The sequence below is a fragment of the Petaurus breviceps genome, unplaced genomic scaffold (assembly GCF_028583685.1).
Source record: "Petaurus breviceps papuanus isolate PSGF00001 unplaced genomic scaffold, PetGlider_PUasm1.0 176, whole genome shotgun sequence".
Taxonomy (NCBI): domain Eukaryota; kingdom Metazoa; phylum Chordata; class Mammalia; order Diprotodontia; family Petauridae; genus Petaurus; species Petaurus breviceps.
This window is the reverse complement of record NW_027185771.1, coordinates 13,618,283-13,634,325: the sequence shown is the minus strand read 5'-3', so window position 1 is coordinate 13,634,325 and position 16,043 is coordinate 13,618,283. Positions and strand designations below refer to the sequence as shown.

The 16,043-nt window shown below is 43.1% G+C and overlaps 1 protein-coding gene across 1 annotated transcript in view; it reads left to right on the top strand.

Annotated features, from left to right (window-relative positions):
* Positions 1-1,077: 1,077 nt before the first annotated feature.
* Positions 1,078-16,043, top strand: part of ATP2C2 (ATPase secretory pathway Ca2+ transporting 2) — a 116,898-nt gene continuing 101,932 nt past the window's right edge. The window contains exon 1 of the mRNA XM_069085645.1: positions 1,078-1,364. Within this exon, the coding sequence (XP_068941746.1) occupies positions 1,263-1,364 (102 nt within the window). The 5' untranslated portion in view covers positions 1,078-1,262. The remainder of the gene's footprint in view (positions 1,365-16,043) is intronic.

Here is a 16,043-nt window from a genome sequence, read left to right as displayed (position 1 = left end):
TATTGTGATGGAGGATATTGTCCTTTAGGTTTCTCCTGGTTCAGATTTCTGCATCCTTTACACCATACCACATTCCACGACTGCAGGAGGCAGGCTTCTTCCCCTGTCTGAGTATCATTCAGTCAATAAACATTTATTTGGTTGTTTGATAGTTGTATCTGACTCTTTATGACCCCATTTGGGATTTTCTAGGCAAAGATACTGTAATGGTTTGCCATTTCCTTGTCCAGCTCACTTTACAGACAAGGAAACTGAGACAAACAGGGTTAAAGAGACTTGCCCAGGGGTTACACAGCTAAGTAAGTGTCTGAAGCCAGATCTGAACTCAGGAAGATGTCTTCCTGACTCTAGGCCTGGCACTCTACGCTTTTCACCATCTAACCGTCCTAAGCATTTATTAAATGCTTACTACATACCGCTAAGTGCTGGAGATACAAATTCAAAAGATAGTCCCTGTCCTCAGGAAGCTCACAGTGTAATAGAAAATGAATGTAAAACGAACTGGAGAAGGAAATGGCCAACCACTCCAGTATCTTTGCCAAGAAAACCCCAAATGGGGTCAACAGAGAGTCAGACTCGACTGAACAACAAAAATGAATGAAGGTGTCACCGCTAAGGGCCCCTCCAGTTGCACAACCTTTGAGTTATAGATCCCAAAGCGCTCTGGAATCACGTAAAGGAGAGAGGGCAGGAGTTGTTCATTTCCCTCCCTGGCCGCCAGAGCTTGGCTCCGAGGGCTGCAGGTCCCCTTTCCTCCAGCATTTTTCCCCTTGCCTCCAAGGATTGCCCTCCGGGAATACTCAGTGTGTGCCCCAGGGGAGAGAGGAGCCGGGGAGGCGGCGTCTGCACCCCAGCGCCGGGTGGCACACCCGGGCTTCCCTGCCCCCGTCTCTCCCGCAGTGGGGTCTGCTGTCCAAGCGCGTCCCAGTACGCAGCTGTCGGGGACCACCCCACCGAAGCGCGCCTGGCCCAAGGAGAGGCGCACACCGCCGCCCCGGGAAGGCGACGGGGCTCGCTGGCTCCGCCCACGCCCAGGGGGCGGGGCTTCACCTGCCGGCCGACCAGCTCCAGGTAACCTAGGCTCTGCCTCTTAGACTCTCTCGGGCGCGCGCGCCCAGCCCCCAGCACGCTAAAGAGGCGATTCCAGCCGCAGCCTAGCCGGGCCGGAGCGAGCGAGGGAGCCGGCGGGGCTGCCGAGCTCTGTCCCCAGCAACCGAGGAGGGAGCCGGCGCGAGCCGCGGCGCCCGCCCCCCGGGGTCGAGATGGTGGACAGACGCTTCTCCAAACTCCTGCAGAAACTTTCCCTGCTCAGCTTGACGCGCCAGTACGAGCCAGTGGAGGATGCGGAGCTGGAGGGGCTGGTGGTGAGTGGCGGCTTCTGGGAGGGCGGAGGGAAGGGATGGGGACCCCCGGGGGCCCGGCGGCGAAGTGGCGGCGCGCCTCAGAGCAGACCTCCGGCGGCCCGGCTCCTGCCTTCCTCCGTGTCTCCTAAAGGGGACCACGGTGGAAAAAGGAGCCGGGCAGTGCCGGGGCACGAGCGGAGGTCTCTTTGAGGGGCTCTGTGGGTGTGTGGCCGTAGGTGTCTGCCCTACCTGGGGCGGCAGGGCGGCCCATCCGCAGGTGAGCGAGGCTGGGCAGCCGCGGTCCCTGCAGGCGCTGGGGAGCCCAGCCGGCGCTGGTCAGGGATGGGGCCGGGCAGCAGATCACGCGCGTCCCCGGGCCTGGCACGGGCACGGGCACCGAGGGAGCTGCCTGCTGGACCCGCTCAGGGCCTGCGACCCAGGAACCCTTGGGAAGCCCCAAACCAAACAGAAGGTGAGACTGCCAATCAAACGCCGCAGGATTTCACCCGGTTTGTCCTACCTTCCCTAAGCAAAATTCAAAATAAAACAGGCAGTGGAGATTTCAAAGTAAACGTTTATTAATAAAATGCTTCCCCGAATGCCTGATCTCATCTCTGGCCGTACTCCCTCCACCTGTTCAGATTGTAAGCCAATGCAAGACTTTTTCTGGGGATTCTAGTTGTTTGCATGCTATCTCCCACATTAGCTTCTGAGCAACTGTTTGAGATCAGGGATTGGGTTTTTTTGGTCTTTCCTTATATACCCAGAACTTAGCACAGCTTGGTACATATTAAGTGTTCAAAAATATACATATTTCTTGACCTACCTTGATCCCATGCAAGAGGGCTTAGTTTCTACTAACTGCTGCCAGGAATGCTGTAGAGGAGACACCTACACTTCATGAACTCTGAAGTGGGGAAGGATAAAGAAAGGGAATAAGCCTTTATTAAGTGCCTACTGTGCACCAGTCCTTGTTGTTATTGGGTCATTTTCAATCTTATGTGACACTGCATGATCCCATTTGGGGTTTTCTTGACAAAGATACTGGAGCTGTTTGCCATTTCCTTCTCCATATACTTTTACAGATGAGGAAACTGAGGCAAAGAAGGCTAAGTGATATGCTCAGGGTCCCAAAACTAGTAGATGTCTGAGGTTGAATTTGAACTCAGGTCACTGTGCTAAATACTTTACAAACAGTATCTCATTTGATAACAAATCCCTTCCAACTCTTAAGATTATTTGTGATGGAGGAAGAAATGCAACTTGGCAATTACATTTTCCTTGAAAAACCAAGTTAAGCGTCTCTTATTTGAGAGGTTGAGCGAGAACCTGGAAAACATGGTAATATTTTATATTATTTATAATGTTTTCTATATTTAGTGTAACCTCCATAGATTGTTCAAAATGCTTTTTGCCTTGTTTTGACAGTTGTTTAACATTTGAACATATCTAAAATATTTAGTATACCACAAATGGGTAATTATCAACAAGCATTCATCTATCAACAAGATTTATTAAATCCTATGTGCTGAATACTGGTTTGAGGTGCTGAGGATACAAGCACAAAAGTGAGACTGTTCTAGCTTTCAAAGAGTCTACATTCGACTGACTATTAAAGGGGGGGACACTGAGTATCGATGCGGATCTTAGTGTTGTTTTAATTTACCCTCTAATTTTATAAAATGAATTATGTTATTTTAATTTACCCTCTAATTTTATAAAATGAATTATGCAAAGAAAGGCTGTTTCTAGCTTGTTTATGTAAGGTGTCTTATCATGAGATTCATAAAATCATCAACTATTGGAGCTGGAAGGGTTATGAGAGAGATCATCCAGTCCTTATTTTACAGATGAATAAGGCCCAGAGGTCTCATAGCCAGTATGCAGCAGAATGGGAATTAAGACCTAGCTGTCCTGATTTTTGATGCACAAAATGGAATGATGGGATTTGTATTCTGGGGACTTGTGTTTTCATCTTATCTCTGACCTTGTAAACTTGTGCAAATCATTCAGATCTCTATGGGCCTCTGTTTTCTCATTTATGAAATGGGAATAACAATCCCTGCCTTGCCTCCCTCATATTCTGAAGATCAAATGAGCTTGCGTGTGTGCGAAAGTCTTTGAAAAAATGGTTATACGCATATTTGATTGGTCAGAGGTGTTTTTTAAGTATATGGAAGAAAGATGTGACCAGCCAATGGCAAAATCCTAAAATCAAGGCATTCTACCTCCAACTCCCTTGTTTTTACATGACATAATAGTTTGTGTGTGTGTGTACAAAGAAAAGCATGTTAAAAGTTGTTTTTCCCTCAAAACTTAGGTGGAAGGGAAGAAAGGTGAAACAAACAGTATACTACCAGTCATTGGTAAAACTCAAAGAGCTACAATAATGTCTTTTTAGGCCACGGGAGTGTACAGAAAGGTGGCACAGTAGATAGAGTGCTTGGCCTGGTGTCAAGACCTGAGTTTGGGGGCATCTAGGTGGTGCAGTGAATAGAGCACTGGCCCTGGAATCAGGAGGACCTGAGTTCAAATTCACCCTCAGACGCTTAACACTTACTAGCCATGTGACTTTGGGAAAGTCACTTAACCCCAACTGCCCTGTCCTCCCCCTCCAAAAAAAAAAATGACCTAAATTCAAATCCAACCTCAGATACTTAGTAGCTGTTGTGACCCTGGACAAGTCACTTAACCCTGTTTGCCTGTGTTTCCTCATCTGTAAAATGGACTTGAGGAGGAAATGGCAAAACATTCCAGTGTTTTTGCCAAGAAAACTCCAAACAGGGTCATGAAAAGTCAGACTGGCCTGAATAGGAATAACAGTATAGTGGGAAAAGCTTTGACCTATGAGTCAGGAGACCTGGGTTCTAACCCTGACTTTGCTATGTGACCTGGGGCAAGTAACTTTATCCCTCTGAACCTGTCTTTTCATCCCTAAAATGAGGATCTTTTAAGGTCCTTCCTATGCAACATTCTAGGGTCTAAGAAGTTCATTTAAGAGGATTCATTTTTTTGGTTTGTTTGTTTTGGAATCCCTAATACCCAGCAAAACATGTTTGTTGAATTTCCATTCTGACGTTCTGTGTTCTTAAATATATATATATATTTTTTTGCCTTTTGGAGGGCAATTGGGGTTAAGTAACTTGCCCAGAGTTACACAGGCTAGTATTTTTGTGTAGGTGTTAAGTGTCTCAGGCTGGAACCCAAACTCGGTCCTCCAGGGCCGGCGCTTTATTACTCACTGCGCCACCTAGCCACCCCAACAGAACATTCTTTTTTTTTTTTTAAGCAATCAGGCTTAAGTAACTTGCTCAAGGTTATAAGGCCAGTTATTTCTGGGTGTGGTGCTGATTGTCTGAGCCCGGGATTCGATCTCCAGGTCATCCCAACACTTGCTGAGCCACCTGGTCGCCCCTGACATTCTGTGTTCTTAAGGCTTGTACCACTCTGATATCATGACCTCTCAGCTCCTGGTCCACTTAGTTTGGGAGAAAGATTGGAGCAGAGGCATTCATATAATGGTAAACTGCAAAACAAGAAGGATGTTTCTCCTTGGTGACGGTTATAATGATGAAAGGAAAAAGTTGACTTGTTTAAACCTCATCCCCTTTGTTAGCCCATGCAGGCTTTTCAGAGAAACCCACTTTTGACACTTTGTAGAAGAAAAGGACTAAAGCTGGAGAAAGAAAGGACCTAAAATTGGACCACTCAGTAGTAGTGCCCTGACAGCTGCTTAAGATTGGGGTAATGAGCCAGGGATTCCATCTTCTCTGATGATTCAGGGTGTGTCCTGAGAAATGTACTCAGGTTTCCTCCCTGTACCTCAGCTTTCCCTTCTGTGAAATGAACCTAATAGCCACCACACCTATTAAGTCTATCAAGGACATCAAGGGACATCAAGGCTAACTGCCTCATTTTACAGATGAGGAAACTAAGGGATTTACCTAAGGACCCACAGCTAGTAAGTAACAAGAGTCAGGATTTGAACTCAGGTCCTCTGGCTTTAGTTTCAACATACTTTACATTGTACCAGGTATATAAACTGGATGGCCCTTGGCATAAGACGTTGTACATAGTGGATACTTAGTAATGGTTTGAATCAGATTATGGACTGACAACTGCATGGAAGAAAGAAAAATCAGGCAGTTTCCAGGTTACAAACATGTTGTGTTTCAAAGGGTCATTTGTAAGGTCATCCATTGTTTGGAATATGGAAATCATTTGCTATTGAAATGAAACTATATAGGGTAATTAGGTTTCTGAGCCAGCCTGCAAAGACCTAATTTAATAGTAGTAATGTCTCGTGTTTGCTAAGTACTTTAAGGTTTATAAAGTGTTTTCTCATAAGTCTGTGTGCTAGACTATGTAGGTATTAATACCCCCCATTTTACAGAGGAGGAAACTGAGGCCCAAAGAGGTTAAATCAATTTCGGGTCATAGGATTTAGAGTTGACAAGGACTTTAGAGATTATCAAATTCAGATCCTTTATAGAGTTGACAAGGACTTTAGAGATGATCAAATTCAGATCCTTTATTTAAAGACAAAGAAGGTGGGGCCCAGAGAGATTAAGTGAATAGGGAATCACGGGATTTAGAACCAGAAAGGATTAAAAGATCATAGAGTATAATAAGCCTTTCATTTTACTGACAAGAAACCTGAGGTTTTGCCCAGTTTCGCATATATTATAAGTAGCAAAGCTTGGACTTGAATCCAGATCCGCTTGCTCCAAAAGCCAGCAGCTCTTTCACTAAACTAGATGGCAAGAGTTTTCAAAAATGGGAGAAGTGGGAAATTGTTAGCCATTATTGATCCAGTAGTAGGGGAGGGTCAAAGGAAGGGCTTAGGACGGACTGTGCCCCAGAGTGTGAGCAGCTCGGGTTCTGCCATAGTAAATCTTCACATTGTATAACTTGAAAGCAGAAAGGAAACGTAGAGCTCTTTAAAGTACAAGTAAAAACTAAAAAAGAGAGGGAGAAATATCCTTGGAGGTCACACAGCTAGGGAAGAGTAGAGCCAAGGTGTGAAGTTTCCATTATTGCATTCTGTTGTATCCTAAGGCTAGACTGAAATTCCAGACAAAAGTCCTTCTTTTATCTCTTGGTGATAATTATCCCTGCCCCTCTTATTATTAAGCTCCTTAGCCCCTCTCCCCCCAGGCACCAAGCCTATTCTCCTTTCCTAGGCCAACTCAATGAGACTCAGGCTTGAGGCTCTTTGGGCCTCCTCTCTTGTAGGAGTCTCCTACTTGATTGGTTACTCCCCTTTAAGACACCAAAGCTGAGGGTGGAGTGGAAAAAAGAGAAATCCTCCTCCCCACCCCCTTCACTCTAGAAGAGTCCTGGGGGAAAATGTTAGAGTTTTCTCCTGAATAGTCATTAATTATCTCTGGCAGCCTCTTTTTTGACCAGCTCTTAAACTGACAAGCCACACTAGGATTTGGCTGGTTTTGATGTCTCCTTTTAACAAATAACTGTCATTACAAATGGCAGCCCAGTGCCTGGCATACAGTGAGGGCTTAATAAATGCTTGCTGACTATTTGTATTCAGTGAATAGGAGCCCAAATATGAAGATTTTTTTGATTCCCTGTGATTCTGGAAAATTTTTTGAAATTTTTCCTAATTCTGAATAATCATTAGAGGGCTATAATAAATAATTGTAATGCCGTTCCCCTTAGGATCTCAGAAATGATTTGCAGACTTAAATCAGTGTCTAATAATTGATCATCTTTATTGTGGTCGGGACCAAATGGGGCACATAAATGTGGTATTCATAGTCCTTTCCTTCCAGGAACTTAAAATGCAGCCGGGGAGACAAGATGTGAGCATATATGTGAAATTATTATGTCCAGATGGCCCCAAAGATGAAATATGATACTATTCCTCTCTTCTTTCTGTGCAGAGCCAGTAGCCTCTAGATGCAGAAAATTGCATATTATGTTAGATTTGGTTAATGGATTGTTTAGTTTGACTGAAGAGGTTTTTTCCCTCTGTATTTCTTGTTGAAAGGGATGGCTCCCTGGGAGAAGGAAGAGTGCAGAGTATATTGGGTAGTTGGTAATATAAAAAACAAGTAATTAAAAAAAAGAAATATACATAAGCATATGAAAAGGTAAACCATGATAAAATATGTAAATGTTCAGGGTCAAAAACAATCTTTCACCAAGCATTTATTATGTGTCCTACTTGGTACAAGGCACTGATAAGCACTGGGGATACAGCTATTAATATGGCACAGTTCTGACCTCAAGGATCTTAGATTCTACTGGGATGGGAACAGGTGGGCACAGATATAACATGTAGGCAGATCAATAGAATACACAGCAGAGAGTGATAGGGGGAGATTCAGGAGAAGGGCATTAGAAAACATGGAGAGGGAGAGGCCACTTTTAGCTGGGTCAGGGTGGGGGTGAGGGGAAGTGGCCATAAGGTAGACTTCACAGAGAAGATGATACTTTAGCATTGAAGGAAAATGAAGATTCAGAAAAGCAGAGACAAGGAGGGTTTGCATTCCAGATCTGGAGGCATCTTGTGGGAATGAAGGCATGATGGCAGGATAGTGATTCCTAAATCTGGGGAGTAGCTAATCGTCCAGGCTGGTTGGATTGTAGGGTTTGTGCTGAGGAGTAATGTGAATTTGGACTAGTAAAAAAGATTGAAGGCAGCTAGGTGGTGCCATAGTGGACATAGGGCTGGGACTGGAGTCAAGAAGATTGGTCTTCCTGAGTTCAAATCTGGCCTCAGACATGTACTAGCTGTGTGACTCTGGGCAAGTCACTTAACCCTATTTGCCTCAGTTTACTAATCTGTCAAATGAACTGGAGAAGTAAATGGCAAAGCACTCCGGTATCTTTGCCCAGAAAACCCCAAATGGGATCCTGAAGAATCAGACATCTCTAAAAAATGACTAAGCAAGACAACAACAACAACAAAAGTAGGTTGGCATTCAATTGTAGAGGGATGTAAACTTCTGAGACTGAGGAATGTGCATTTTATCCCAGAGGCATTTCAGCAGGTGAATTTGAATCAGCTGTGTTTTAGGAAGATTATTTTGGCAGCTTCTTTGAGGTGGGATTGGAGAGGGGTTACTAGAAACAGAAACACCTGGGGTGTCAGGATTGTACAAAGGGAGAGAATGGCATGGATGCAAGAATTATTGTGGAGGAAGAATGGACAGGATTTAACAAAAGATTGAAGGGGGGGGGTGATGAAAAGAAGAGTTAAAGACAACTGCAAAGTTTTGAACCTAGATAACTGGGAAGATGGTGGTATCCTCCATGGAAATAGGAAAGGAATAAAGGTGGTGAATTATATTTTGGAAGTTAAAGAGTCATCATAAAATAATAAATGATTCCATTATCAAATCAGTTGTATACGTAGGAATTGCTTTATGAGTTCAGAGGAGGGAAGGATCACTGTGGTCACAGAAGGCTTTGTAGAGGAGGGGCACTTGAGCTGAGCCTTGAAGAAGGGGGACAGGCACATGGGGATGAGGGCAGGGAGGTGAGGACAGCAGGAGAGAAGAAAATAAGTTTAATGTTCACGCCATCCCTGTTATGTAGGTAGAAGATGAATTGTCTCATCCTTACATTATAAGCCAGCTCCAAAGTGATATAGCAGGGCAGGGTGGATAGTCAGTCCACCTTCACTGAGCAATTATTAAGCACCCACTAAGTACCAGTGCTAAGCACTGTGGATAGAAGAAAGGCAAGCAACAGTTCTTGCTCTCAAGGATCTTACAGTCTAGAGGGAGTGTAGCAGCAAGCACCCCAAGCGCGTCCCCAGGGTGTCTGCCAACACAGGTTCTGGGATCTGCTTTGATACAGGAAAGCAACTCAAAATGGGTTAACAAGCTGACTTTAATCAGTCAGACAGGTATTGTTTACCTAGTTCAGGGGGAAAAGGTCAGCACCCCGAACTTCAGAATACACAGGCAGAATTATCAAGACAGAGAAACAGATCAAGTAGACAGCTTTCCAAACTGTCCAACCATTACATCCATACCAAATCAACATCTGGGTTTTTCAAAGTCGGGGGCCTCTGGACAATGGCCTCCCAGAATCCATATCAAATCACAGAATACTTCTCAAAGTGAGCCCCAAAACAAAGCTACACATCAGGGCTTATATAGCCTTCTCCTGGCTCAGAGAATGTAACAACCTTATTGACTCACTGGCCAATCAAGAAGTATCTACTGAAAAACAAGCCTCCCACCCCAGGCTTCTGGTGCACATCAGCCTAGGGGCAGGGAAGATCTTTAAAATTTACATTCCCATTACAGGGAGAGACAACATGAAAACATATATACACAGATGGGATATATTGGAGTTAAGTAGTTAGAGGGAAGTAACCCCCAGCATTTGGAGCATTCTCATAGAAGAGGAGATTGTAGCTGGGACTTGAAGGAAGCCAGGTGGCAGAGATGGAAAGGGGAGAATTTCAAGCATGGGGGACAGCCAGTGAAAATGACCAGAGCAGAGGGAAGGAGGGTTTTGTTCAAGAAACAGTAAGGAGACCAGTGTCACTGGATCACAGAGTGTATGGAATGAGTAAGGTGTCAAAAAGTGTAAAAAAGACTCTAGGTTATGAAGAGCTTCGAATGCAAAATGGAGTTTTTTCCTATTGATCCTAGAGGTGACAGGAAGCCACTGGAGGGGTTATATAATCAGACCTGCACTTTAGGAAGACCCGTTTGACAGCTGAGTGGGGGAAAGACTAAAATGAAAAGAGATTTGAGGTCAGAGGGCCAACCAGAAGGCCATCGAAATAGTTCAGGCGTGAGGTGAGACAGGCTCCCCTCTACTTCTCCTATGAAGCCTTTCTTTGTCCTTCCAGACTTCTCTAGTCTCCCTTTCACTTGAACTCCTATAGCACTCAGTCTTTAGGATAAATTAACACCTACTTATATTCATTCATCAATTCTTTCATTGACAGCAGATTGGATATGAAGGGGCATTTAGGTATTGTACTCCTCAGAGGAAGGAGGAAAGGATGATACCTGGACTGGAAGCCCAGATGAATGGACAATGGTAGTGCCCTACACATTAATGGGGAAGTTCAGAAGGGGGAAGAGTGTAAGGAAAGATCATGAGTTCACTTGTACATATATTGAGTTTGACATGTCAAGTAGGCAGTTAAAGATGTGAGTCTGGAGGTTAGGAGAGAGGTTAGGTCTGGATGAGTAGATGTGAGAATCATAAGCATAGCGATGATCATTTCAATCATGGAAGTTTATGAGATTACCAAGTGAAATAATACATAGGGAACAGAACCAGGGGGTATGACCTGGATGAAGATCCAGAAAAGAAGTCTGAGACAGGAGGAAGATCAGGCCAGAGCAGTGTCATGGAAACCTAGAGAAAAGAAAGCATCAGGTCTGTTTGCCTCAGTTTCCTCATCTGTAAAATGAGCTGGAGAAGGAAATGGCAAACAAACCACTCCAATATCTTTGCCAAGAAAATCCTAAATGGGGACATGACGAATCGGACATGACTAAAAAATGACTAAACAAAACAACAACAATAAAAGTAGGTTGGCATTGGATTGTAGAGGGATGTAAATATCTGATGCTGAAGAGTTTGCATTTTATCCCAGAGGTATTTGAGTCATGTGCTTTAGGAAGATTATTTTGGCAACTGTGTGGATTGGGAGGTCACTAGAAGCTGAATGACAGTGTCAAATGCTGCAGGAAGGTCAAGAAGGATGAAGATTGTCATTAGATTTGGCAAATAAGAGATTAATTTTGAAAAGAGCAGTTTCAGTTGAATGATTACATCAAAAGTCAAACTGTATTTAGTTACAGAGGAGTGAAAGGAAGTCAAGGATCATAGATAGTTTTCTTGAGGAGTTTTGCCATAAAAGGGAAGCATACAGGATCATAACTAGTAGGGATGGATTAGTCAAGTGAATGGTCTTTGAGTAGGAGGCAGACATGGGCACATCTGTAGACAGTAGGGTAGCAGCCAGTAGACAATGAGAAACTGAAGGCAAGCGAGAGAGTGGGAATGATGGAAAGTGCAATCTACCAGAGAAGACAGGATAGAATGGGATCGCTTGGGCTGTAGAGTAGTTTCCCTTGGCAAGAAGGGCCATTTTGTTATGTGAGACTAGGGTAAAGGAGATAGTAGAGAAGGAATCTGGGTGGTGTGAAATGAGGAGAAGGGAGGAGAAAGGAGAAGCTCTAAGCAAATTACTTCAATTTTTTCAGTAGAATATGAAGCAAGGTTCTCTCTGACTGTCTATCTATATTTCACAGGTAGCATCAGTAGATATGATCTGAGGTCTGGTTGGCCTCTTTGAAGAGTAGGAGTGTCAAGGTCAATGTCTTCACTGGCAGCATGTTAGCTGGGAAGAGTAGAGGGAAGATAATCCTGAGGAGGGCAGCCAAGGCTGGACTTGCTTTCCTTCAGTCTCAGAAAAGGGGAGGGTATTACCCTTCTCCAATATTGGTAGTCTAGGAGTTCAGAACACAACCCCTTCTCTGATCATTCTCAAGGAGGAAACAGTCCTTAGTTTATTCCAGCCAATTTATCGTCTTCCCACAAAACACTAATTACACAAAGACCATCACAAAAAGCCCAATAGTGAGTAAACCCACTTACCCAAACAAAACAGTAAAGAGAAATCAGAGTAGTTATATGTATTAGAATAGACAAAATACACAAAAGGAAATGAGTTTTTCATCTGGGAGCAAGATAAGATCTCAGCTCAACCCAGGAGAGAAGACTGGATCTCATTCAAGGGGAACTCATCTAGGAAAGCAAACTGGAAATTAGTGACATGTGGAAGAGCCACTTTCCCCCAAGTGTCTGCTGCTTCTCCTGCCACACACAAACGTCTTCCTACAACGTCTCGAACCAACTCAGTAAGTCCTTCTACAGGTTGAAAGCATCGTACTCAGCTCTTTTTAGCAATTAGGAATCTGGTTTACCTAGCAGGAAAACATCTCCAAGCTCAGGTAGAAGTTGGTTGAATACATACATACATATATACATAAGTGTATATGTATGTATATGAAAGTTTCCTCTGTGATTGTTGTGATATATGTATATATGGTTTGTGTGTGTGTGTGTGTCACAGAAATCACAGAGGAAACTTTCCATCAAATTGATACCTACCTTCTTTCCCCTTCATCTTTCCAAATGCTATTTATCCTTCAAAGTTTGGCTGAACTTCCAACTCCCCCATGAAACCAGTCTTGTTCCTTTTTGGCTTCACTAGTCTCCCTTTCTCTTGAGCTCCTTCCTACAGGACTCTTTACCAAAAATTCACACTTAATTATGCTCCTTCACTCACTTTTTCGTTCAACATCACTATCAATGACTATCTGAGTAATCCTTTTCATTCCTAGGGCAAGCTTTCATTATTCCCTTCTTACACAGTTGTAATAGTTTCCTAAGAGATCATTCCATTCTCTTCTCCTTCCAATTGACTCAGTTCTTTCCTCAGAACCCTTCCTTGGACTCTACAGAGTCAAGTTCAAAACTATTTGCCTGGTACTCAAGGCTCTCCAAAGTCTGATACTATCCTTTCTTCCCTGTCTTATCTCACACTACTTTATGTTGCTACACTCCATGATCAATCCCTTGTATGCCTCCTATACTAAAAAATTTTTTAGCCTTTCTGCTTTTGTTCACACTGTTCTTTATACTTGGAATGTCCTGTTTTCCCTCCCCATCCCCACAGAAATTGATTGAAAGTTTTCTTTTTGTGATCTTTTTTTAAACCAAATATATACTTTGTTTAGTTGTTTTTCAGTTAATGTCTGACTCTTCATTTGGGGTTTTCTTGGGAAAGATTGCTGGAATAGTTTGCCATTCCCTTCTCTGCTTCATTTTTTACAGATGAGGAAACTGAGGCAAACAGGGTGAAGTGACTTGTCCAGGGTCACGCAGCTAGTAAGTGTTTGAGGTCAGATTTGAAGTCTTCCTGACTCTAGGCCTGGCACTTTACACAGTTTATTCAACAAGTAATTTGAAATTTGACTTCTTTTATATTTTCTACCAACTAAAGACCAGAGAAGAGATGGGAAGGGAGTGAAAAAGGGAAAGAGAGCTAGGAAAACAGGATTAAATTGTTAACTGAATTCCTAGCCAAACTTTAGAATGTCGCCTCTTGCAGGAAGCCTTCCTTGGTAATTTAGCTTACATCCCAGTAATTTAGCTTGCATTTATCCAGTTCACTTATCCTGTTTTATCTTCTACTGTACTTGTCTGTATGTCTTACCATCCTCACCTCCATTTCCAACTAGACCATGAACTCCCTAAAGGAAGCGGCTATGTCTTAGCTACATTATCTATTTTCCACAGCACTGAGTACAGTGCTTTGCTGAAGTTGAATTGAATTATATGCCTGGCATCATAGTAGACTCCTGTTGGGACTGCTAATCAGACCCAGTTCTATTCTACAGCTTCTAGTCCCATAGCAGAGGTAAGACATGGCAGAATAGCATGGGCAAATCCTTTCCCTTCTCCAGGTCTCAGTTTCCCTCTCTGTAAAATGAAAGTGTTAGTAGGCAGCTGGGTGGTGCAGTAGAGTCAGGAAGACTTGAGTTCAAATTCTGCTTGACACTCTAGTTATGTGACCTTGGGCAAATTGCTTAACCTGTCTACCTTAGTTTCCTCATCTATAAAATGGGAATAATAATAATTACCTCCATTTATAAAGCACTTTACAAAGCTCTTTAGTGTTATAGAAATACTAGAGATGATGATGATAGCAATGATGGGAGTGCCCTGGGTGTACTCTAAGGACCCCTCTAACTGCCATTGTGTGTTCCAAAGGCTCTTATGGTTCTGACATCCATCTGTTCAGTCTACACCTAGAATATTGTATTCGGTTCTCAGGAACCATATTTTAGGATGGACATTGATAACTTAGAGAGAATCCAGAGGAAGTCACTGAGGATGGTGAAGATTCCTTAGCTAATACATCCAAGGATCTCTTGAAGGAAGTGGGAGTATTTAGCCAGGACCCAAGAAGATTAAGGGGGGAGGGAGGACCCCTGGTTAGGATAGAGATTTTCTAAGCTCTGAAAGAGGATTAGAGAAGAAAAAGAATGTTTAAGACATAGTCCTTGCCTTCAGGGAGTTTGTGGTTTAATAAGAGGATGAGGCACATATACAGTGACCTTGAACAAATTATCTTCTCCCTGGCATCATTTCCAGAAATGGGACTGGGGCTGGGATTTGGATTAGATTGGGAGTTCCTGCCTGTGGGGAAAATTCTTGAAATAAGTTCTGTAATCCTTATGTGCACAGAACTCATCACTTTGATCTTTATTTTCTTCCCCCTCCTCCGCCCCCCCCCCCCCAAATATGCAGGGAAATTTAGTTAAGAGACAACTAGGTGGTGAAAGAGATAATTGGGCCTGGAGTCAGGAAGTTCTGAGTTCAAATGTGGCCTCAAACCTTTACAAGCCGTGCTATCCCGGGCAAGATCCTTAACCTCAGTTTCCTCAGCTGTAAAATGGGGATATAATGGCACCTCCCAGGGTTGCTGTGAGGATCAAATGAGAGTATATTTGTAAAGCACTTTAGAGCAAAGTGTTTGTCACATAGTAGGCACTTAATAAATTATTGTTCCCTTTCCTTCTTTTTCCCCTTCCTTTCCATGTTTGCTCCAGGTAAAAAATAATCCTAGTTATGCGGCTATCAAGCACCTACTATAAGCTTGGCAGTGCTTTAGGTGTTGGTGATGCAAAACTGGAATCAATTCATCAAAAACAATGTGAAGAAAAGCTTAAGAAAACAAAAGATCATTTAATCTAGGGCAATGATAGTTTCTCACTGGAGGTTTAGCCAGATGAATCATGTCCAAAAGATTATCTGCCCTTTGGGAGAATGATATTGATTGATTGATTGAGTGATTGAGGGCAGTTGGGGTTAAGTGACTTGCCCAAGGTCACAAGGCTAGTTTTTGTGTTAAGTGTCTGAGGTCAAATTTGAACTCAGGTCCTCCTGACTCGAGGGCTGGTGCTCTATTCACTACACCACCTAGCTGCCCTGAGGAATGATATTTAGCAGAGTCTACTTTGAAATCTAACCAAGTGGTGTAATGCCATGCTAATATGAGCATGCTTAATTTTTTTTTAAATAATCAAGACAAGACAGGACAAATACTATACATCACAAGTGATAAAAGATATTTCTGTAGTTTATAGGATTGTTTTTAATTTATTTCTGTTTTTCAAATATAGTTTGTAAGATTTCCTTTGAGAAATTTCAGGGGTGGCTAGGTGGCGCAGTGAATAGAGCACCCTGGAGTCAGGAGGACCTGAGTCCAAATGTGGCCTCAGACACTTAACACAAAAACTAGCTGTGTGACCCTGGGCAAGTCACTTAATCCCAATTACTCTCCAAAAAAAAAAAAGAAATTTCAGAGTCCCTTTAATGATCCTTAAACTTCTTCCTGAAATAAAAGACCTTTTAAAAAATCAATAATCTGCTTTTATTGTAATATTGAAACACTGTCTTGATTTTTAATTCCATACTATTGAAAATCAGTATCATTCAGAGGGCAATGGAGATGCACATGGTGGGTGAGAGCAGGCAGCAACACATAACAGATTGAGTCCTACAAAGAATAGCCAGAGGAAAGTAAAAGTACATGATTGAAAAGGAGGATAGATTGGTCCCATGGCATACATTGGGGATAACTGATGCACAGTCCACGTGTTCCACTGGTAATCTCTTGGTGTCCGA